Here is a 26,238-nt window from a genome sequence, read left to right on the forward strand (position 1 = left end):
TACGGTCGCAGGTTCGAATCCTGCCTCGGGCATGGATGTGTGTGATGTCCTTAGGTTAGTTAGATTTAATTAGTTCTAAGTTCTAGGGGACTGATGACCACAGCAGTTGAGTCCCATAGTGCTCAGAGCCATTTGAACCATTTTTTGCCCAGGTACCACTAATGGTCAAATACAACAGCGCAAGCTGCTGGCTTGAATAGCATCTGCATTTACGTTCAAGCATGCATTTCTCTTGGTGTTTCCATAATTTTCTCCAACCCCTGTATCTTCTTCGCCTTGCACCCATACTTGGCTCATATACTGTTGTATTTCATGCTAAAATTATTCCGTCACTCTGACTGTGCCGCAAATTATACCTCTAAAATAGAGCATGCAATTGCCGTTTTTTTATAATGTCCGGAAGCCACTGTCTACACATATCACGACGGGATTTATTACTACCAACGTCGTGTACAAAGCTTTTTTTCTCAGAGGGCCGCGAACCACTCTAAGATATATTTAAAGAATTACACTCCTTCATGCCATATTTTCTCTATGTTATTTGATTCTTTTTTCCCGACAGTGGCAGCGACAGTGTAAAGTAGTTGCCTCAGTTTCTGCATGAGTTTGATTTCTTCTTGTCACGAAAGGAATATAAAGCATTTCTGGTACATTTTCAAACCATAATTATGAATAAAATATTGGAAAGTCAGAGATATTTTATAACAATCCACCATAGATCAGTACTGGACTGAAAACTTGAAAATTTCGACTCTGGAAAATACTCATGTGCTGTGTCGGTTTCACTTATTCTCGAAATTAAGCCCATTTCTCTCTCTGTGTTTCTCTTTCTCTCTCTCTCTCTCTCTCTCTCTCTCTCACACACACACACACCCTCCCTCCCCCTCTCCCTCTATGTCTCTCATTCAAGACCTAGATCTATTAGAGAACTGTTGTTCCTGTTTCTTTAACCAATGTGGGGCTCTAGACCAATAATTTTTTAAACAAAGAGTGATTTCATCTTTAAAAAAAACAACGGTGATCACTGCATTCCACACTTAAACGCGGATTTAAATTATGCTCTTACATAAAACAGTGTCATCTTTGATGAGAATCATCCCAAAGTAGTCATTTTAGCCCGATGGCAGTCCAGAAGATAAGCTCTAATGCAAAAAGGAGATACTTCTGTCAAGAGATTACTATGGAAAGAGATACTAACACAGGAGATTACTATGGAAAGAGATACTGACACAGAAAGACGATAGTGCGCACGATATCTTAATAGAGTGGATTTTCAATTTTCTGACCTCCATAATTCAGTGCACTTATAAAAAGAAAGAGAACGATATCAAACAAGAATAACGATTGACCGTCACGACAAAAATCAGAGGGGAAGGAAGGGTAGTGTTCTAGCATTAAAGACGAAAACCATCTTACAGTTTATTTTGACTGACAGTGGCAGAGGTTAAGTTGTGTTTGATCAGAATTCGTAGTTCGTAAGGCGAAGGTATTTTGGCTCCACTTCCCCGCCACTATATCGAGGAGCCCTTGTGATTGGCTAAGCCCTACGGGCGGATATTGTTTTAAATTGTTCGAGAAGCTTCTAGAACATTTTGTATGAACTGCTCGGGGTGGGCCAGCAGTTTCACTTCTAGAAAGAGTGAAAGGAAATCGGATTATAACGAAGGCCGTCACTGGCTGAGTCGAGAGACCGCACTATTGAATCGAGGTTTGTTAATATCGTATCAGAATATGACATAGCACTCTCTGGTGGGTGTCCAGCCGAAACATATCTTTGGAGAGCGTGTAATTCGTTGAGACACTAGTGATAAAGCGTCCGGTGATCACTCTGAAACTTAATCTGAGAAAGTTCCGATTGTGCCGTTTGAAGCAGAATCATTTTGTTTCTCTGCGAGCGGAGGAACAAATCGGTGCTCCTCCGTGAAGCTTTAGGCATTCACTGGTGCTCAGTTACGCTGGCGCACTAGTCAAGTGTCTACTCCTGGTAAGTGTGCAAGCAGATTGTCTTCACTAATGAACGGACGCTGTACGTGAGTAATCTCGAACATAAGAGTTTTCGGACGCAACCACACATTCCCTGTGTAGTTAAATTCACATTTGCACATCATACTTCGCCTCCACGACGATCGCAGCCTTCCGCAAATTGACGCAGCAGTTGTGCTCGTCACTCGACTATTTATAGTGATACACGCGCCACGGCCTGAGGCATAGGTAACTAGAACGGTAAATGTATTCAGACCTCTTTGTTGTCAGCACCAGTCAGAGTGGAGGTTTTCACTAACAGAGAGGCTAGACAGTATTAACCATTTAAGTGTTCCTGGCGTGAAAACGGGGAGCGTGATCTTTTCGTAGAAGATAGGTGTTGTGCCAATCTTAAACTTAATCTGACCAGCAGAACTGAATGTTGTAATTGTACAGATTCTATTTGGCAAGTTCATTTAGGAACATCACAACTGACCTTGTAACGAAAATCTTAAACGGCTTACAACCACAACCATGTCCTTCACTGCGGGTGCCAATTGCTTGTTATTGCGTTCAGAATATTTCACAATTGACATATCATAGCAAGAGATATAGAGTTGTTTCAGATCTCTAGAACTACAAATTGTTGTAACAAAGCTAGCAGTGGTCGCTGAATGTAGTCTCTAATCCATCGAGTCTGCCATATTTTTACTTCATTCTACGGGTGGTGTGGGGTGTGTGTGTGTGGGGGGGGGGGGGGGGGGGAGGCAGAGAGCAGATGGGACTCGTGGTGCACTGTGCTGTCTAGCACATCATGTATGTAGCACATCTTGTATGCAGTAGCTGTAGCTTGGGCATATTTTTTATTTAACACCCTGTGTTTAGTGATGTCTCCCTTGACGTATTCGACAGTGAAATTTACGAACTGACTGATTTATTCAGTAGTCACTGTAAAATGAGTAAATAGTTCGTAACCTGTCATTGCTGGGTCAAAGTCCACATCTACATCTACATCTACATGGATACTTTCCAAATCACATTTAAGTGCCTGGCAGAGGGTTCATCGAACCACCCTCACAATTATCTATTATTCCAATCTCGTATAGCGCGCGGAAAGAATGAACACCTATATCTTTCCGTACGAGCTCTGATTTCCCTTATTTTATCGTGGTGATCCTTCCGTCCTATGTAGGTCGGTGTCAACAAAATATTTTCGCATTCGGAGGAGAAAATTGGTGATTGGAATTTCGTGAGAAGATTCCGTCGCAACGAAAAACGCCTTTCTTTTAATGATTTCCAGCCCAGATCCCGTATCACTTCTGTGACACTCTCTCCCATATTTCGCGATAATACAAAACGTGCTGCCCCTCATTGAACTTTTTCGATGTACTCCATCAATACTACCTGGTAAGGATCCCACACCGCGCAGAAGTATTCTAAAAGAGGACGAACAAGAGTAGTGTAGGCAGTCTCCTTAGTAGGTCTGTTACATTTTCTAAGTGTCCTGCCAATAAAACGCAGCCTTTGGTTAGCCTTCCCCACAACATTTTCTATGTGTTCCTTCCAATTTAAGCTGTTCGTAATTGTAATACCTAGGTATTTAGTTGAATTTACGGCTTTTAGAATAGACTGATTTAACTGATTTATCGTGTAATCGAAGTTTAACGAGTTTCTTTTAGTACTCATGTGGATGATCTCACACTTTTCGTTATTTAGGGTCAATTGCCACTTTTCGCACCTTTCAGATATTTTTTCTAAATCTTTTTGCAGTTTGTTTTGATCTTCTGATGACTTTATTAGTCGATAAACGACAGTGTCATCTGCAAACAACCGAAGACTGCTGCTCAGATTGTCTCCCAAATCGTTTATATAGATGAGGAACAGCAAAGGGCCTATAACACTACCTTGGGGGACGCCTGAAAACACTTCTGTTTAACTCGATGACTCGCCGTCAATTACTACGAACTGTGACCTCTCTGACAGGAAATCGCAAATCCAGTCACATAAAAGAGACGATATTCCATAGGCACGCAATTTTACTACGAGCCGCTTGTGTGGTACAGTGTCAAAAGCCTTCCGGAAATCCTGGAATACGGAATCGATCTGAAATACCTTGTCAATAGCACTCAGCACTTCATGTGAATGAAGAGATAGTTGTGTTTCACAGGAACGATGTTTTCTAAGCCCATGTTGACTGTGTGTCAATAGATCGTTTCCTTTGAGGTAATTCATAATGTTCGAACACAATATATGTTCTAAAATCCTGCTGCATATCGACGTTAACGATATGGGCCTGTGATTTCATGGATTACTCCTACTACCTTTCTTGAATATTGGTGTGACCTGTGCAGCTTTCCAGTCTTTGAGTACGAATCTTTCGTCGAGCGAACGGCTGTATACGATTGTTAAGTATGGAGCTAATGCATCAGCATACTCCGAAAGGAACCTAATTGGTATACAGCCTGGACCAGAAGACTTGCTTTTATTAAGAGATTTGAGTTGCTTCATTACTCCGAGGATATTTACTTCTACGTTACTCATGTTGGCAGCTTTTCTCGATTCGAATTCTGGAATATTTACTTCGTCTTCTTTTGTGAAGGCATTTCGGAAGGCTGTGTTTAGTAAATCTGCTTTGGCAGCACTGTCTTCAATAGTATCTCCATTGTTATAGCGCAGAGAAGGCATTGATTGTTTCTTGCCGCTAACATACTTCACATTCGACCAGAATCTCTTTGGATTTTCTGCCAGGTTTCGAGACAAAATTTCGTTGTAAAAACTGTTATAGGCATCTCGCATTGAACTCCGCGCTAAGTTTCGAGCTTCTGTAAATGATCGCCAATCTTGGGGACTTTGGGTCTGTTTAAATTTGGCATGTTTGTTTCGTTGTTTTTGCAACAGTGTTCTAACCCGTTTTGTGTACCAAGGAGGATCAGCTCCGTCGTTTGTTAGTTTATTTGGTATAAATCTCTCATTGCTGCCGATACTATTTCTTTGAATTTAAGCCACATCTAGTCTACACTTATATTATTAATTTGGAATGAGTGGAGATTGTCTCTCAGGAAGGCGTCAAGTGAATTTTTATCTGCTTTTTTGAATAGGTGTATTTTTCGGTAATTTTTCGAGGATTTGGGGATTACAATATTCAGACTCGCTACGACAACCCTGTGGTGATCATATTTTCTAGACTCAAATTCGGGACATTAACATATTTCCTAGGCCCAAATCCGAGACACATTAAAAATTTTGCAAAATAGGCTATATTTATTTATTTATTATATGAGAAAATATTTCAATTAAATGTAGTAAATATAAAATATCAACTAAATTTTTTTTACAAAGAAAAGCACATTTACATTTTATTAATACCTTCTAAGATGTATGACTGTGATCAGGGCAACTGTATTTATCAGTGCTGTGAATTTCCTTTATCAAGTCTGTATTTTTCAACAACGTATAGAAAAACTCGACACAAGCTTCATCATAATTTATTCTACTTACTAACATCGCTTTCATGGTTTCTACAGCCAACTGTGTTTTGTCACTTTCCTTATATTGTTCATGTGGGAAAATACCCTTTCTGTAGCAGCATTGGTGCCAGGAAGGCAGAAAAGAAACTCCACTAGCTTAAGTACATTTGAGAATGGCACATGATTCTGACTGAAATGAGAAATAATCTCAACCCATCTTTGACCTGGAACAGTGTTGTTAGCAGTCCAGTCAATGATTTTCTCAATGGTTACAAACTGTTTGACACTGACATACTCATAATACATTACATTTTCTGCAAACTGAACATATGGCACAGTTTCGCTAACTAGGGAAGAAGTTCTTTCAATGTCATCCCATACAGGTATTTGATTCAAGGTAACCCAATTGTAACAGTCCAAGTTCTGGAAACTTTTTTCAGTCCACTTTTTTAAGTAGTATAGAGCAGTTTCATAGGAAAATAGTACAGCACCATGAAAACTCTTTACCTCTGCTGGAAGCAGACCTAACTCTGTTTTAAGAGTTTCAAGAACTGTTTCAACTCTTGAGGGAAGGAAGTGGTCTTCAATTTTGGACTGCAATGTAGTTTTCAACTCGCTAATACAACCAGCCACTTCAAATATAGTGACTGTCTGTCCTTCAACTTTTTTAACTGCTTCATGAAATGATGAAGCCTGACTGTGAACAAAGTATAGCCATACTTCAGACAAAGGGTTCTGAAAGAAGTTTTGAAGTAACAATGGACACTTATTTTCAGATTGGAAGTATGATTTTAGTGGTTTAAACATTTTGATGACTCGCTCAACAGCAGGCAACAGTGCTAACCATCTTGTTTGAGCATAACCCAAAATCGTTGCAAAATCTGTTTCAACAAAGCTGCAAAAGTCATCCAGAGTTTCAACTCTCACAGTGCATGATTTCAAATACAGAAATATTTAGGAAACTACCATTTCTATATCTATAGGCAAAATATCAGTGGCTGCTCGAACAGTATTATGCAGTATATGAGCAGCACAACCAACCCCTATCAGTCTATGACAGAGTTCCACTTGTAGTTCAGTAAAAACCTTATTCTGACCTTTTCTTTCAGCACCTCCAAAACTGCAATTAGTGTTATCAGCACACAGTCCAACAACTTTTTCTTCTAGGCTGTTTTTTCTGAGTCAGTCTGTTAAATAGCCACTCACAATAGTAGATGTTTCCCCAGGCAACGATTTTAATTTTAATAATCTTACTTTTACACCAGTTTTGTAATCAAAATATCTGACGAGGATATGAAAGACCTTAATCTCTTTGTGGTTAGATGCATCAGTCAGAAGTGAAATAAATCTCACTTTTTCTAAATCACGTCGCAACATATCTAATGCATGAGGAGCTAACATATTCACAATTATTGCTTCTGTTTTTGTATGTGCACAAGCAAATTTAGGCTCTAACATCGCTTGAAGAAGCTTCGATGTACAGTCCATAGATCTGAAACTATGATTGTGCTGAATTGTATGATACGCAAAAACGCCCTCAGTTGCAACTAACCTCTCCTACTGACCACAAAGTTTCTCTGATGTAAAAAATGACTTTAATGTTGCACTAGACGCTGTTGCAGAGACTGCTCTTTTATGTTTGTCACTTTTTAAATGTAGTTGTATATCACCACGTCCACTGTGACTTAGTGAGAAACTAGAAGCACATGTGTTGCACCTCACTTTTCCTTTTAAGTCCGAAGAACTAATGTCACTGATGAATGGAAATTCTTTCTGCAATTGTTCATTGAAGGAGCACTTGCGCTTCTTTGAACTCATTCTTGCGAAGAAGTATTGTTATTGTTATTCACGAGGAAAAACAACTAAACTTATCAAACGTAATATACCATAACACGACGTAACACAAAATTCAATCTGATATGATATGGCGCACACAGATGACAAATGGTAGTATTGTAGAGACCAGCATACACTGCGTTGGCGACGCCAAAGTCAACGAGAGCGTATACTACTGTTCGTCTGTTCGAGTTACTTTGTATTTCGTCTGCATGTTTGCCATAAAACTTCCTCTGCCTCTTCCATGGCTATCAGAAAATATGCAGATTTCTTCCTTCTTCTGTTCGAGTTACGGTAGGAGCCGTTTCGACCGAGCGAATGCGTTCGAGTGCGACTTTTTCCCAGTTGCCGTGGTCTCTGACTGCCCATTAGCTGTTCGAGCTGCGGCCAACACGTGTTTGCACAGTAGAAACAGTTCGATAAAGGCTTCGACAATTTGTCGTACCCTCTTGTCAAACAATTTCCCACCATAACTAAAACTAATAATAAAATATACCGATACAGGTAAAATGAATGTCTAATTCTGGACAAATTGGGTCATGATTGTTAATTTCGGGACAAACAGGTGTCCCAATTACCTTTGAAAAAAATTCGGAACAGACACACAAAAATCGGGAATGTCCCGAAAAAAACGGGACGGATGGTCACCTTACTAATCTCTATATCGGTTTTGATGCTGGTTGTTAACTCAGGATTATTTGTTGCTAAGAGGTCAAGTGTGTTTTCGCAACCGTTTACTATTCGCGTGGGCTCATGAACTAACTGCTCGAAATAATTTTCAGAGAATGCGTTTAGCACAATTTCGGATGATATTTTACGCGTACCTCCGGAATTAAACATGTATTTCCACCAACAAAAAAAATGGCTCTGAGCGCTATGGGACTTAACTTCTGAGGTCATCAGTCCCCTAGAACATAGAACTACTTAAACCTAACTAACCGAAGGACATCACACACATCCATGCCCGAGGCAGGATTCGAACCTGCAACCGTAGCGGTCGCGCGGTTCCAGACTGTAGCGCCTAGAACCGCTCGGCCACTCCGGCCGGCTTTTCACCAACATATCGAGGGTAAATTAAAGTCACCACCAACTATTATCGTGTTTGAAATCAAACTCAACTTTTCTTTGAACCTTTCAGCAACTGTATCATCTGAACTGGGAGGTCGGTAAAAGGATCCAATTATTATTTTATTCCGGTTGCCAACAATGACCTCTGTCCATACTAACTCACAGGAAGTATCTACTTCAATTTCTGGACAAGTTAAACTACTTCTAACAGCAACAAACACGCCACCGCCAACAGTGTTTAGCCTATCTTTTCGGAACACCGTTAGGTTCTTCGCAGAAATTTCGGCTGAGCTTATATCCGGCTTTAGCCAGCTTTCAGTGCCTATAACGATTTGAGCATCAGTGCTTTCTATTAGCGCTTGGAGCTCTGGTACTTTCCCAACACAGCTACGACAATTTACAACTGTTATACCAACGATTCTGTATCTATGTTCTTCCTGTGTTCAGCCTGCACCCTTTGTGACTGAAGCCCATCTTGTGTTTTCCCGAGACCCTCCAATCTAAAAAACCGCCCAGTCCACGCCACACAGCCCCTGCTACCCGTGTAGCCGCCTCCTGCGTATAGTGGACGCCTGACCTATTCAGCGGAACCCGAAACCCAACCACCCTTTGGCGCAAGTCGAGGAATCTGCAAAATACACGGTCGCAGAACCGTCTGAGCCTCTGATTCAGACCCTCCACTCCGCTTACGTGCAAAACAGTTTAGTTAGCCAGAATGTCCACGGGATCCCAAGTCAAGTCGTCTTTTTTCGTGCGTTGGGGTGTGGGAAGGAGGGTGAAGGGAGGTATCTTGGGTGCCATAGTCTTCTGACCGGTCTGACGCGACTTGTTCGTCTTGAATTCGTCTCCTGTGCCAACCCGTTTCTTAGGAGCACATGCTTCCAACATCCTCAGTTATTTGTTGAGTACATTCCACTCCCTGATGCCCCAAAACATTTTACCCTCTGCAGTTCCCCTAGGCACCATGATGTTCTCCACATTTTCCTCTTCCCGTAGATTCTGTGGAGGATCTCCTCCTTTCTTATCTAAACAGTCTATATAATTTTCAGCTTCCTTTTACAGCTCCATATCTCAAACGTTCCTTTTCTCTTCTGTTCTGGTTTACCCATAGACCATGTTTCATTGCCATTCAGTACTGTGATCCAAACGTACATTCTTAGAAATCTGTTGTCAGGATTTCCCCCTTAGTTGTGCAAGTCAATTTGTTGATGTCAAGTGACTTCGATGGTCGTAAGGTGACTCTTAGACGTTTTACTTTTGTGACAAGATACTAGTTCTGAGCCAGATCCATCAGAGACAAAAGAGGTAAACCGTTGCCTGTTCATCGAATACGATCAAGACAATTGTGAACGAAAAAGCATTTTCAGAAATAAATGTCATGTTCGGATTTGACAATGTCAGTTTTCGTTTAGATTAAGCTGCACGAACTGAATGACTTGTCAACTGTTACATTGATGTAGTGTTAATAATTACATTTTTTGTCGGCTGGTAAGAGAAACTCAAATATTTCGTTGTAGTTTTCGGTAATAACGAGTATACACAAATTTAGAATATATGCTAATTTTATTATCATCACACGACAGGAGTTCTGCACCATAGCCTTGAAAATAACGTCAGTCTCACGCCATCGTGGGTAACGGAACATATCTCCCCACCATCCTGGGACATTACCGCTGCTATACTGCAGACTTTGCTGCAGAGACTGTGATACCCGAGCACATTGTGCACTAAGTCCACCATAAACCACCTGATCTTGTATGTTTTGACTTCGATAATCGCTTTCTCCACGATAGTTTGTGTAAGGAAGCGCTCGTTGAACTTAAACAGAAAATATCTGATTTCAACGATTTCATACACTGGCTAACGACCAGAAGTGAAATGAACCATACGGCAGCCTGTTCCAAGCATTAGCTGGCTTCCACAGTGTACTCGCACGTCTACTCCTCTAATCACGGCAATCTTACCTAGTCGAGATTTGCTACTTTTTTGCAAAGCCTGTCGCACCCACTATGATGGTCACTCTCAAACCCATTCCAAGGCAAGCAGCTGCATTTCTCTGATCAGTACCAGTCAGATGATTCGTGATAATCTTCTCGGTACGTGCAGAAACGCACTAAATGTGATCGCAGTTGCCAGACATTCTCGTGGACTCTCTTCCCATAGACCGAATACAGTAGAATAGCCCCAATAAGTGATCGTCGATAGCATTGTTGGATTTACTGGTGGAAAAGGATGCTTATCACTGTATTCTACTAGTAACGTCATGCATTATTCGCCCAAGCCAAGTTGACACTGGGAAAACGCAAAATGCATTTACGGCCGTTCTCATCAGCCACCGCACCTAGTGTCAACTTGGTTTGAGCGAGTAACAAGAATAGTGCTGCAACGCTGCAATGGATTTGGGAATCACGCTTTTTGCCAGCAATTCACAAACTTGGTGATTTCGTCGTAGAAATTATTGACATTCATACATGAATGCGTGAAGCATATTCAAGAAATGAGAATACATTTCCTGAAGAGGATGTCGGGTTGTTAAGAGAGAAGGGAAATCTGAATGAGCGGCCAGAAGGATAATTAGAAATGAAGTCGAAGATACAGGATTAAGAATAGATAGCAAAACTGGAAAAAACTCTTTGGAATAATAAATATTCCTAAATGCTGCACGTGATTGGCAGCGATTTTGCATACTTTCTATGAGATTTTTCTGATGGCATATCAAACACGCTCCACTAGAATAACATTCATAGACCTCGCTGGTTAGTCCTTATAGTGCGCCACTTCAACTGTAAGAATATCGACAAAGAGAGCAGAGATATCGTTGAGGACGAAAAATGCTGTACTAATTACACGAATTGAAACTCGCACCTCACAAAATTTTCTCCGTCTTGGTGAAGAAAATTTATTGGGTAAACTTGTTGGTTCCTTATCCGATAGCGATTAACAGGAAAAAGTGTGTCTACTGTTAAGCTTTTTAAAGACGTCGTGATGTGCCAAACATTTCGACACACTACGTTCCTGGAGCGCTGGGTGACGTTATGAGAGCCTGTATCGTTTTAAAAAAATGCCGCTAATGTCTTAGGGTCCAATTGGCAAATGAAACTGCGTAACTGCGTTTATTTTGTATATTGCATGCCATCGAAACAGAATACAGACGAGCAGCCATGTAGACTTCCTTTCTGACAACTCTGATCAGCGCCAATCGCAGTAAATCTACCAGGCGACACACAGCCCCCAGAAGAGGCCTCAGGACTAGGCTGCGTGACTGATAATTATTGAACATTGTTACAGAGAAAGTAGTTGTATTTCGATTTAAGAGAAGTTAGTTCCTTTTTAATAGATGTTGAGACTACAATGCAGTTTTTACGTGCCATGTATAAGTATTCGCTGAGGTTAATAAATAACAATTAAGACTGTGAACGTCTCAAAAGCTAGAAATTGATTACCTAATGTTTCAACTTTGTTTATTGAAGAAGAAAATTATTTATTGAAATGTAATGAAATTATAAAACATCATCATGATAATAGCTGCTGGTAAACCTTTGGGATGTGAGGTCATGGTCCAAGAAACTCTTCCGTTCCTGACGTTTCGCCCAGGACTGCTCGGCAAGACTCAGCGGAAGAGCACCTCTGAAGATGTCCAGCGCAGTCCTGGGCGAAACGTCAGGAACGGAAGAGTTTCTTCGACCACGACCTCACACCCCGAAAAGTTTAACAGTAGCTATGTCATCCGGTCGTGAAAGCCCTCGTTCTATGATTATGACAATACACGCGAAATCTATAATCAATAGCAAAGTTTGTGTAAACAAAAAATTAGTAGTAGCACGTTGGCTGCAATAGTACATGGTCTCTGGAATATCTTTGCAGCAGTAAAAGTAAGAGTGTCACTGTATATTTCGTAATTACACAAAACTTGGAGTGAAGAAATGAGAATTTTTAAAGACAAGAAGTTATCTCGTCTCATTAGCTTAATTCCATGACAGCCTAACAAGAATCAGTGATAATGAGTGACGAGAGCTGGTCACAAATACAAGTATGACAGAAGATTACGAAAAACAAATATCTTTTACTAGCGACCAGTCTGAACCAGAGCAGTAACGCGACGATTCGAGTTGGGATCCAGTTCCAATTCTGCCGCCCGCTTTTTGTTACGAGCGTCATGCCAGCTTGATGACGCAAATAAAAAATTAAATAGTAAGCGAGAAATACAATAATGAGAAATTATTTATCTCATAAATTCATAGCAGCCATGTCTACAAGAAGAGGATATCTCGAAAAAAAAACGATTAAATAAACTCATTCAATAAGTGTAATTTTGGCTATACAATAGCCGTTCATCCACCAATGAAGCATCAAACGCCCACTCAGGCTGTTCTTTTGGAAACTAGGACCTACCATTACCAAAGCGGTGTCCTTGTGTCTCTGCGGCCTTAAGGACACAGCATTCCCTCCAGATGAGAGTTTTCTACCTACTCAATTGCCTTAAAGCTAGCTTGACGAAATGCTTTCATGGATCCGGTGAAAGCACGCAAGGGGCGGAGCTGAACGATATGTGGCACGGTCTGCACCACCTTGTTACAGCCACCGTTTGGAAGATCTCAACATCTCCAGCAGTGGAGAATAGCAGCAGTTCTTCCAGCCCCACATCTGATTCGGATCAGTCTGAACCAGGTGACGCGAGGAAGATTGAAACTCGGGAATCTGGTAGATGGGTTTCGATACGCTAGGTATAGATGAGGTGAAGATCACCATCAGGCACAGGATTGAAAATGCTGGCTAACGGGCACCCCACTGGCTGATGAGATTGCTGAATGATATCGTGTATGCGGAGAGACTGTTTCTTCTGTGCTCTTGTCCCTAACAAGCGAGAGCTTGCTGTCTTCGAGACGGAATGATTCTGCTTAGCACCAGAAGCCAGTGAAAGCCGTAGGCAAAAGCGTACCAGTTACTTATACAGTGTGCATTGTCTGCCGAAGTTGAACATTCACTAGGAGGGTGTAGGAAATGTTGAGCCCTACAGCTAAACAGTACTCCTGTGTTGTAATAGACTGACCCAATGCTGCTGATTTCAGAGAGTTTGCATCGACTCCACACCAAGTTCCAGTTTGCTTTCGCAGTAAATTATTGCGGCTCTTCATTTTTGCAGTTACTTTTATTAAGACTGTGACGGTAGATAAGTAGACTTATCGAAAGTGACTGCCAGGTATGTTAGAGTGCAGTTGCATTACTCTCTCTAAATGTTATCAGCGGACGTTAGTTTGCATATCGATTGCTCAGAGAGAATGTTGCAACTTCTGTCTTCAACGGGTTCGGTTTTAGCTTCTGCCTCCTGAAACACTCACCAAGTACACACGTGTCATCTGTCACCATTTCTTCTGCCTGTGACAGACTGGTCCGTTGGGCTACCATATAGATGCCGTTGTACGTAACGAAGCAGGATTCATCTGTGAGACGCACAGCCCTCCAGTCATTGATGATTCAATGTTGTGGACTCTACAGTAAGCGAGGCTGTCTCGGCATCGCTGTGAACCAGATACGCGCTGCGACATTTCTAGTACGCGCACAATCTGTTCTGATGCTGCAATGCACAATTTTCCACGAAAATGCGTATCATGGGTAAAACGCAGCTATTCATTGTCTATGAGTCACGTGTCTATCGGAAATAGGAAGTTACACTTTCCTATACAGAAAGCACAGTTCCGGTTTATGGGTAAATCATGACTAACAATACAGCGATTTTTCAAGTTTTCTCCTTCAGCTTCCGCCGTTACTGAATATGCTTAACTCTCGAAAAGTAGTATAAACTGTTGACACTAAAGAGCGTCACCAGTCTAGCAAGATCCTTTAGAAAAGGAGAGAAGGAAGATTAGGAGTTAACACCGCAGAAGTGACGAGGGTTATTAGGACAGAAGCTCATATCGGGAAAGGATGGGAAAGATTGGCCGTGTGGTTTTGAGTGGAAGCAGCCTGTCAGTCGCCTTAATCGATTCAGGGAAACGACGGAAAGCTAGAGGGCGAGGCTGGGGCTTGATCCGCTGTCTCCGCAACATCTTAAGCTCTTCACTATCTCACTGGGTCCAGCTTAAGAGTGTACAAAAATTAGTCGCGTCCCCCTTCTTCCTGAAGGCATCACACTAATACCGTGTAACATCATTTCTGTCCTCGATAATGACTTCGTTTCGTCGAGGAAGGGAGCCCACAAGTTTCTTCAGATATTTCATACCCATTTGAAGCCACTGAGTGATGATTGGATCCAGTAGAGCTCAAATATAGCGTGTGTTGTTGATTGCTACGATTTCCCGCTGTTACAAATAGTCGAAACTTTTTCTATGCGATTTAGATCAGGTGATTTACGGGGGTCAGCATAGGCGCGATAGTGTTCCTGAGTGCTTGTGTATTAGAAACGTATGCCTGCACACCCGTAAATACAACTTCTGTCATCTTGGAAGACGGTATTGTCAACAGTATACTCATCATAAAGGTGGAGAACAAAGAGCAACATTTCGTCACCGGAAATGTTCATGTTCTCGGTAACTTGAATGAGCGGGTCTTAGTAGTGGCACAAAAAACACTCCCAGAATATCACGAAATTGCCTCCGGTCTAAACTGTACCCCTACAAATTGCGGGATGAACGCCCCATTGGGGACACTCGACACCTTGCATGATTTGAAAAGAGGTGAACCGCGACCCATCTGACCGCACTATTCGCCTGCAGCCATATAAGCTGGTTAATGAGCCAGTCTGAGCAGTGATCCATTGTCAGTTACTAGGCGTAAATGTCCTTTGCCTGTAATTCCCTTGGCAATGATCGCTTGGAAGCTAATTGAGACAGCCCTGCAGTAACTGTGCATAACAATTCCTGTCGAGTTTAAAACAGACTGTCAATAACAAGGTGCAACACTGATCTTCGGTGCCTTTTTACAACCACTATTTTTACGTGTTACATGTCTTAAAGTGGTACACCATTCTTTGTAGAGACCAGTCTAGGTTGATACACCAAGAAACTGGACGCCTTTATTAATGGGAAGGTCTTGACATACGTTCAAACACTACAGTTTCTTCATTCCATGTAGGCTTCCACGGCCGGCGTCTTCATCAGTAAACACTTCCGGGCTAAGTTGCCGTGGTCGATCTGTAGAACTTAAGTCCTACAGATCGACCACGGCAACTTAGGCCGGAAGTGTTTACTGATGACTACAGTTTCTGAATGAAATTTTCACTCTGCAGCTGAGTGTGTGCTATTCATAAACTTCCTGGCAGAATAAAACTGTGTTCCGAACCGAGACTCTAACTCGCGACCTTTGTCTTTCGCATGCAAGTGCTCAAACAACTGAGCGAAGGTCCCAAGTTCGAGTCTCGGTCCGGCTCACAGTTTTCATCTGGCAGGAAGTTTCACTATAGTGCCTGTGTGCAATTCTGTCACGACTATGTCGATCCATTCCAGTGCGCTGTTTCTCTATAACTGATTGTCAGTTACACGCCACTCACTGCTATGATGTAAGTCAGTGGTGCAGTGTCACGACTGCCTGTTACGAACTCTACAACATCTCCAGTGGTCGAAAGCAACCAGTTTACAGTGTGTCAAATAGTATGTCTGGTGAGGTGGATGTGTGGCGGCCCTCACTTGGCGTACGCCTTCTCGACGAAGCAGACCCAGAAGAGGGCGGCGCCGGCGCAGCTGGCGTAGAGCGGCGCGCCGCCCCTGGCCGGCAGCCGGTCGTCGAGCAGCACGCAGCGCCACCGCCCGAAGCGCCACAGCCGCACGCGCACCGCGCCCCGGTAGCCCGCGCCACGCAGCGGCTGCCGGCCCGGCACCACCTGCGCAGTCGGAGCGCGCACCTAGTCCTCCAAATTCATACTATCGTCTTATACAGGCTGATACAAAATTCCTATTGCAGTCTTCTAGGGGTTATAGACGAGACTTACAAGGAAACTCTTGGGTGCGAGGTCATAAGATCAATCTTTAGTAAGGCTAATTTAAAAGTATTGTGTTAACAATTAGGAAAGATATTAGCTGCCAATGATTCACAGTGTGTATCAGGAGGGTGACAGAAGATGAGCGTCCGCGAGGTGCAGAGATCAACCGCCTGTGGGACGTATATACACTCCTGGAAATGGAAAAAAGAACACATTGACACCGGTGTGTCAGACCCACCATGCTTGCTCCGGACACTGCGAGAGGGCTGTACAAGCAATGATCACACGCACGGCACAGCGGACACACCAGGAACCGCGGTGTTGGCCGTCGAATGGCGCTAGCTGCGCAGCATTTGTGCACCGCCGCCGTCAGTGTTAGCCAGTTTGCCGTGGCATACGGAGCTCCATCGCAGTCTTTAACACTGGTAGCATGCCGCGACAGCTTGGACGTGAACCGTATGTGCAGTTGACGGACTTTGAGCGAGGGCGTATAGTGGGCATGCGGGAGGCCGGGTGGACGTACCGCCGAATTGCTCAACACGTGGGGCGTGAGGTCTCCACAGTACATCGATGTTGTCGCCAGTGGTCGGCGGAAGGTGCACGTGCCCGTCGACCTGGGACCGGACCGCAGCGACGCACGGATGCACGCCAAGACCGTAGGATCCTACGCAGTGCCGTAGGGGACCGCACCGCCACTTCCCAGCAAATTAGGGACACTGTTGCTCCTGGGGTATCGGCGAGGACCATTCGCAACCGTCTCCATGAAGCTGGGCTACGGTCCCGCACACCGTTAAGGCCGTCTTCCGCTCACGCCCCAACATCGTGCAGCCCGCCTCCAGTGGTGTCGCGACAGGCGTGAATGGAGGGACGAATGGAGACGTATCGTCTTCAGCGATGAGAGTCGCTTCTGCCTTGGTGCCAATGATGGTCGTATGCGTGTTTGGCGCCGTGCAGGTGAGCGCCACAATCAGGACTGCATACGATCGAGGCACACAGGGCCAACACCCGGCATCATGGTGTGGGGAGCGATCTCCTACACTGGCCGTACACCACTGGTGATCGTCGAGGGGACACTGAATAGTGCACGGTACATCCAAACCGTCATCGAACCCATCGTTCTACCATTCCTAGACCGGCAAGGGAACTTGCTGTTCCAACGGGACAATGCACGTCCGCATGTATCCCGTGCCACCCAACGTGCTCTAGAAGGTGTAAGTCAACTACCCTGGCCAGCAAGATCTCCGGATCTGTCCCCCATTGAGCATGTTTGGGACTGGATGAAGCGTCGTCTCACGCGGTCTGCACGTCCAGCACGAACGCTGGTCCAACTGAGGTGCCAGGTGGAAATGGCATGGCAAGCCGTTCCACAGGACTACATCCAGCATCTCTACGATCGTCTCCATGGGAGAATAGCAGCCCGCATTGCTGCGAAAGGTGGATATACACTGTACTAGTGCCGACATTGTGCATGCTCTGTTGCCTGTGTCTATGTGCCTGTGGTTCTGTCAGTGTGATCATGTGATGTATCTGACCCCAGGAATGTGTCAATAAAGTTTCCCCTTCCTGGGACAATGAATTTACGGTGTTCTTATTTCAATTTCCAGGAGTGTATTACACTCCACAAAACGGGTATGGTCTACACCTAAGAAATGTTCAAAATAAACCGTTAACTTGTACCATGAGAACGGAATGAAAAATGGTGCGCCACAGAGATCACAAAGGTTCGCACCATCAAGATCGAGGGCGAATTCCTTGAGAGTTACAAATCGTGCAAGATATTCCACTCTTACTAGAACCATATTGGGGGTAACGGGCTTATGAAAACTGAGGGAATGTGATGACATGCAAGCGAATCAAACAGCAGTCTGTAGCGGAGCTCTCGTGAAACTGGCTATCCTTTAAGGCGTAGGTGCAGATAGTGCGATAACTTATTCTATAGGGACGGATAAAACAAACGTCCAGAAGCTGAACTTGTCCAGCGGTTCCACAATGTCACACACTTTTCAGGAGAGATAGTTTGCTCTAAAGGAGTATAATTCGTATACTCTGACGAGGAATCAGCTATTGGCCAAAAGCAGTGTTCATACTACAGTTGTAGTTCTCTTACGCTCGTTTTTCCACTCTTGCTTGCTGTGATGTAAATATTCTCTACTGCCCTTGCAAGATCAAGCACACAAGAAAGAATCGTAGAGGGCACAGTACCTCGAATTTCTCGCAACACAATTAATAACTTCCTAGTCACTTTAACATCCAAATTAATAGTCTGCTTAATTGTATACGAACGCGTTGAGGCACTGATGTTACTTGATCTTGATGCAAGTCTCTTCGTACCTCAAATTTCCAGGGTTCCTTTCATATGCATTTCCTCTTCAAATCCCGATTGGTCGGGGTTGAAAATAAATTTCTTACTAATTCATGTGTAAGTTTGCTTACCTCTTCCATAAATTTTCGTGTCCATTCTGCAGTTTGCTGTACATCGTCAAGTCCACGCTTTATTTGAAATTTCGTTATCAGACGTCTTCCAATTCTGTAGCACTGTTTGAAGTTATGCAACTATCGGCTACTTCCCTTGAAATCAGTATAATCTGTGTCGCGCAAAATTTGATGGACGTAATAGAGTACCCCCCCCCCCCCCCCCCACGAACCATGGACCTTGCCGTTGGTGCGGAGGCTTGCGTGCCTCAGCGATACAGATAGCCGTACTGCAGGTGCAACAACGAAGGGGTATCTGTTGACACGCCAGACAAACGTGTGGTTCCTGAAGAGCAGCAGCAACCTTTTCAGTAGTGGCAGAGGCAACAGTCTGGTTGAATTACTGATCTGACCTTGTAACATTAACCAAAATGGCCCTGCTGTGCTGGTACTGCGAACGGCTGAAAGCAAGATGGCGTCCTCTTGCGTAAAATATTGCAGAGGTAAAATAGTCCTCCATTAGGATCTCCAGGCAGGGACTACTCCGGAGGGCGTCGTTATCAGGAAAAACAAAACTGGCGTTCTACGGATCGGAGAGTGGAATGTCAGATCCCTTAATCGGGAAGCCGGCCGCGGTGGCCGTGCGGTTCTAGGCACTGCAGTCTGGAACCGCGGGACTGCTACGGTCGCAGGTTCGAATCCTGCCTCGGGCATGGATGTGTGTGATGTCCTTAGGTTAGTTAGGTTTAAGTAGTTCTAAGTTCTAGGGGACTGATGACCTAAGATGTTAAGTCCCATAGTGCTCAGAGCCATTTGAACCATTTGAACCTTAATCGGGAAGGTAGCTCAGAAAACTTAAAAAGGGAAATGGGTAGCTTAAAGTTAGATATAATGGGAATTAGTGAAGTTCGGTGGCAGGAGAAACAAGACTTCTGGTCGGTAAATACAGTGTTATAAATAAAAAAAACAAATGGGGGAAATGCAGGAGTAGGTTTAATAACGAATAAAAAAATAGGAGCGCGGGTAAGCTACTACGAACAGCATAGTGAACGCATTACTGTAGCCAAGATAGACACGAAGCCCACACTTACCACAGTAGTACAAGTTTATATGCCAACTAATTCTGCAGATGACGAAGAGACTGAAGAAGTGTATGACGAGATAAAAGAAATTATTCAGATAGTGAAGGGAGGCGAAAATTTAATAGACATGAGTGACAGGAATCCGATAGTAGGAAAAGGAAGAGAAGGAAAAGTGGTAGGTGAATATGGAATGGGGGGTAAGGAATGAAAGAGGAACCTGCCTACTGGAATTTTGCACAGACCATAACTTAATCATAGCTAACACTTGGTTTGAGTACCATGAAAGAGGTTGTATACGTGGAAGAGGCCTGGAGACACTGGAAGATTTCAGACAGATTATATAATGGTAAGACAGAGCTATAGGAACCATGTTTTAAATTGTAAGACATTTCCAGGGGCCGATGTGGGCTCTGACCTCAGTCTATTGGTTATGAACTGTAATTTAAAACTGAAGAAACTGCAAAAAGGTGGGAATTTAAGGAGATGGGACCTGGATAAACTGACTAAACCAGAGGTTGACCAGAGTTTCAGGGAGAGCATTAGGGAACAATTGACAGGAATGGGGGAAAGAAATACAGTAGAAGAAGAATGGGTAGCTTTGAGGGATGAAGTAGTGAAGGCAACAGAGGATTAAGTAGGTAAAAAGACCAGGGCTAACTGAAATTCTTGGGTAACAGAAAAGATACTGAATTTAATTGATGAAAGGAGAAAATATAAAAATGTAGTAAATGAAGCAGGCAAAAAGGAATACAAACGTCTCAAAAACGAGATCGACAGGAAGTGCAAAATCGCTAAGCAGGGATGGCTAGAGGACAAATGTAAGGATGTAGAGGCTTATCTCATGAGGGGTAAGATAGATACTGCCTACAGGAAAATTAAGGAGACCTTTGGAGAAAAGAGAACCATTTGTATGAATATCAAGGGCTCAGATGGAAAACCAGTTCTAGGCAAAGAAGGGAAAGCAGAAAGGTGGAATGATATATAGAGGGTCTATATAAGGGCGATGTACTTGAGGACAATATAATGGAAATGGCAATATACTCGATATTATTGAAATGGAAGACGACGTAGGCGAAGGTGAAATGGGAGGTATGATACTGCGTGAAAAAATTGACAGAGCTCTGGAAGACCTAAGTCGAAACAAGGCACCGGGAGTAGACAACATTCCATTAGAACTACTAATAGAGTTGAGAGAGCCAGTCCTGACAAAACTCTACCATCTGGTGAGCAGGATGCATGAGACAGGCGAAATACCCTCACACTTCAAGAAGAATATAATAATTTCAGTCCCAAAGAGAGCAGATGTTGACAGATGTGAAAATTGCCGAACTATCAGGTTAATAACACGTGGCTGCAAAATATTAACACGAATTTTTTATAGACGAATGGAAAAACTGGTAGAAGCCGGTCCTGGGGAATGTCAATTTTGATTCCGTAGAAATGTTGGAACACGTGAATCAATACTGACCCTATGACTTATCTTAGATTAGGGAAACCAAACTTACGTTTCTGGCATTTGTAGACTTAGAGAAAGCTTTTGACAATGTTGACTCGAATACTCTCTTTCAGGAGTAAAATACAGGGAGCGAAAGGCTATTTACAATTTGTACAGAAACCAGATGGCAGTTATCAGAGTCGAGGGGCATTGAAGGGAAGCAGTGGTTGGGAAGGGAGGGAGACAGGGTTTCAGCCTATCCCCGATGTTATTCAGTCTACATATTGAGCAAGCAGTAAAGGAAACAAAAGAAAAATTTGGAGTAGGAATTAAAATCTATGGAGAAGACATAAGAATTTTGAGGTTTGCCGAGTACATCAAAGGACCTGGAGACAGCAAAGGACCTGGAGACAGCAAAGGACCTGGAAGAGCAATTGAACGGATTGGACAGAGTGTCCAAAGGAGGATAGAAGATGAACACCAACGAAAGCAAAACGAGGATAATAGAATATTGTCTAATGAAATCATGTGACGCTAAGGGAATTAGATTAGGAAATGAGACACATAAAGTAGTAGATGAGTTTTGCTATTTAGGGAGCAAAATAACTGATGATGGTCAAAGTAGAGAGGATATAAAATGTAGACTGGAAATGGCAAGAAAAGCGTTTCTGAAGAAGAGAAATTTATTAACATAGAATGTAGATTAGTTCACTGGATTTTGCTCGTAAGGGGCAAACCATCGTGGCAGCATACTACCAAAATTCTCCAAACGAGGTTCCAGGATCCTGTCGAGACGAAGCGTCACAGGAAGCTCGCCAATCTGATGTTTTGGTTTCAGAACTGCGTCCCAGCTCATTCTGCACATGCACAGTCGCACATGCTGATGTTTCAGGATATCAAATTTTGCCACACACCTCCGTATTCTTCTAACACATTACCCAGCGACATGTCACTCTTTCCTTGGACGGAGAAACCATTGCGTGGCAGGCTTCTCCAGAATGAAAAATTGGTGATTTCCGCAGTGGAACGTTTGCTGAACACCTAAAATGCAAAAATTTACAACAAGACATCCAGAAAAATGTGTCGCAATGAAGATGAGTACGTAGGAAAGGTCTCAAACCGTCAACACGTTTCATTGTCGCAGTCTGATTTTTTCCTGGAGTAGTAATTAGAAGCTTATGACTACCCATCGTATTATTATTATTACTACTATTATTATCTGCTGCCTTTTCCTCTCTAATAAGATATAACCTCTTCAAATTTAGCGGCCATTTATTGAAAGCTCACACCACTCATGTCGTTCTCGATTAGTTTTCTGCGAGTTGCAGTCACGACTCTTCTGATGTCGTTAACCTAACTGCCTAGTGGTCTTCCTCGCGGATGGATAGGCCTGCTCTCTCTTTTTGGACTCCATTCAACGGCTGCTTTAGTCTACCTTCCATCATTTCACCTTTTAACATGGCCTGCCAAATTCCATTGCAGAGTCTCGATCCGCTGTATTATACCACTGACTTCAGTTACAACCATTGTTTTCGTTTTCTTAATTGACCTTTAGTGCCATTCAATCACATTCAAAACGTGGCGTTGAATGCAACGTGCTGTGCAGACTATCCTGTAACTTATTAATGGTTTTCATTGGTACACCTCCGTAACACTTTCGAGAGTGAGTCAGTTAATAAGTTTCAAAACAGGGTAGCGATGTCAGCACCGCTAGTATGAGCCTGAAAGTTCTATTGCTTTTCAACACACTTTCTGTGTTAATTTAAAACGCGCGATCTAAGGCGCCTTGCCAGGTTCGTGCGGCTCCCCACGTCGGAGGTTTGAGTCCTCCCTCGGGCATGGGTGTGTGTATTGTCTTTAGTGTAAGTTAATTTAAGTTAGATTAAGTAGTGTGTAAGTCTAGAGACCGGCGACTTCAGCAGTTTGGTCCCATAGGAACTTACCACAAATTTCCAAATTTAATTTAAACTTTTCACCGTTTAAACCACAATTGTTTGCCATTGTCGATATGATATTTCAATGGGCCTCATTTTAACAGAGATAATTTCATTACAGTGGCTCTTGGGCTTTATGCGTAATGGTCTTTAAGGCATGCAGAAAAGACATCTTATGGCAGATGTCACATCCACCGAGTGACCTAATCGTCTACTCCTCATTGTCTTTGAATAACTGCCTCCTCAGATGGTTTTTAATAGGACTGGGGGCCAAATCGAAGCTTTATGATGATTGTTCCAAGTGTTCCCAACAAAATGTTTTCAATTATCATTGTGTTTGTCTTTTTGTGTCACGGCGCATATTAAAAATGGTTCAAATGGCTCTGAGCACTATGGGACTTAACATCTGATGTCATCAGTCCCCTAGAACTTAGAACTACTTAAACCTAACCAAGAACATCACACACAACCATGCTCGAGGCAGGATTCGAACCTGCGACCGTAGCGGTCACGCGGTTCCAGACTGAAGCACCTAGAACCGCTCGGCCACAACGGCCGGCGGCGCATATAGGTCGCTTGCGGCTGACGAAACGTAGTATTTGTTCCAGAGTGGTACAGCAGTAACAGGTTCACCATGATTCTAGAATTTTATACCGCTGCGGTCGGGGATCCTCTCTTTCCACGGAGAATGTTAGTTTGGTACTGGTAAAGCCTTAACTCGTTCTCTGTAATGTCTTGCGTTTGACAAACATCTTCACTGTAGCTTACGATATCTTGCATGCTTCCACTTGTGCTCTGGAGTCAAGCACAAATTTTACAAACCTTGGAACTTTTACGAATAATCTTGTGCGCAGTTCATTTGGCATGTGCCACATCATCTATTGTCACACGTTACCATGTAGCGTCAATGGAAAACTCTACAGTGTCTGTTTTAATGTTGATATAGCAGTATACAGCTATGGAGTTTAAATGATGTCCTGAAATTAAGCTGAAAAGATTGAAGATGGCCCATTACGACCACAACCGGTAACGGCCTAGATTAAATCGCAACTGTAACTTGTTGCTCTATCTTTCTACGACATCACACTCTTTGTTTATGATTCTTTTTTTTTAAATTCCTGTATCCAACTGAACACAACATTCTGTGAAATACAGTCGGGCGTCGCATTTGCCGCTGAACGTCCTCTGTGGACAGACCATTGGTCCACAAAACACGCACATGTGTGCCTTGTTGTAGTTCGCTGTCTCCTTGTAGCACACCTCCAATCTTCCACTGGCTGTATTTCGCTAACCGATAACCATGGAGTAGTAAATATCAGCTATCTTTCACCTGACATATGCTACCGTCTTCTAGAAACACAGGGACGCGATATTTAAAACTGTGCAGCATTCTGACGTTATTTGTTAACCCACCAACCTATGTCCAGATTGTTACCTTTTAATTCGTCATCTATGCGTGATGGTAGGAATTTAAGGAGATGGGACCTGGATAAACTGAAAGAACCAGAGGTTGTACAGAAAGAGCATAAGGGAACAATTGACAGGAATGGGGGAAAGAAATACAGTACAAGAAGAATGGGTAGCTTTGAGGGATGAAGTACTGAAGGCAGCAGAGGATCAAGTAGGTAAAAAGACGAGGGTTAGTAGAAATCCTTGGGTAACAGAAGAAATATTGAATTTAATTGATGAAAGGAGAAAATATAAAAATGCAGTAAATGAAGCAGGCAAAAAGAAATTCAAACGTCTCACAAATGAGATCGACAGGAAGTGCAAAATGGCTAAGCAGGGATGGCTAGAGGACAAATGTAAGGATGTAGAGGCTTATCTCACTAGGGGTAAGATAGATACTGCCTACAGGAAAATTAAAGAGACCTTTGCAGATAAGAGAACCACTTGTATGAATATCAAGAGCTCAGATGGAAACCCAGTTCTAATCAAAGAAGGGAAAGCAGAAAGGTGGAAGGAGTAATAGAGGGTCTATACAAGGGCGATGTACTTGAGGACAATATTATGGAAATGGAAGAGGATGTGGATGAAGATGAAATGGGAGATACGATACTGCGTGAAGAGTTTGACAGAGCACTGAAAGACCTGAGTCGAAACAAGGCCCCCGCAGTAGACAACATTCCATTGGGACTACTGACGGCCTTAGGAGAGCCAGTCCTGACAAAACTCTACCATCTGGTGAGCAAGATGTATGAAACAGGCGAAATACCCTCAGACTTCAAGAAGAATATAATAATTCCAATCCCAAAGAAAGCAGGTGTTGACAGATGTGAAAATTACCGAACAATCAGTTTAATAAGCCACAGCTGCAAAATACTAACACGAATTCTTTACAGACGAATGGAAAAACTAGTAGACGCCGACCTCGGGGAAGATCAGTTTGGATTCCGTAGAAATACTGGAACATGTGAGGCAATACTGACCTTACGACTTATCTTAGAAGAAAGATTAAGAAAAGGCAAACCTACGTTTCTAGCATTTGTAGACTTAGAGAAAGCTTTTGACAATGTTGACTGGAATACTCTCTTTCAAATTCTAAAGGTGGCAGGGGTAAAATACACTTAGCGAAAGGCTATTTACAATTTGTACAGAAACCAGATGGCGGTTATAAGAGTCGAGGGGCATGAAAGGGAAGCAGCAGTTGGGAAGGGAGTGAGACAGGGTTGTAGCCTGTCCCCGATGTTATTCAATCTGTATATTGAGCAAGTAGTAAAGGAAACAAATGAAAAGTTCGGAGTAGGTATTAAAATCCACGGAGAAGAAATAAAAACTTTGAGGTTCGCCGATGACATTGTAATTCTGTCAGAGACAGCAAAGGACTTGGAAGAGCAGTTGAACGGAATGGATGGTGTCTTGAAGGGAGGATATAAGATGAACATCAACAAAAGCAAAACGAGGATAATGGAATGTAGTCGAATTAAGTCGGGTGATGTTGAGGGTATTAGATTAGGAAATGAGACACTTAAAGTAGTAAAGGAGTTTTGCTGTTTGGGGAGCAAAATAACTGATGATGGTCGAAGTAGAGAGGATATAAAATGTAGACTGGCAATGGCAAGGAAAGCGTTTCTGAAGAAGAGAAATTTGTTAACATCGAGTATTGATTTAAGTGTCAGGAAGTCAT

General features: G+C 42.9%; 1 protein-coding gene across 1 annotated transcript in view; it reads right to left on the reverse strand.

The window, feature by feature from the left end:
- The window catches only part of LOC126092044 (calpain-9-like), a 153,778-nt gene that overhangs the window by 68,073 nt on the left and 59,467 nt on the right, over positions 1-26,238 (reverse strand). The window contains exon 5 of the mRNA XM_049907489.1: positions 15,956-16,149. Within this exon, the coding sequence (XP_049763446.1) occupies positions 15,956-16,149 (194 nt within the window). The remainder of the gene's footprint in view (positions 1-15,955; positions 16,150-26,238) is intronic.

Source organism: Schistocerca cancellata, chromosome 1, assembly GCF_023864275.1.
Source record: "Schistocerca cancellata isolate TAMUIC-IGC-003103 chromosome 1, iqSchCanc2.1, whole genome shotgun sequence".
NCBI classification, from domain to species: Eukaryota; Metazoa; Arthropoda; class Insecta; order Orthoptera; family Acrididae; genus Schistocerca; species Schistocerca cancellata.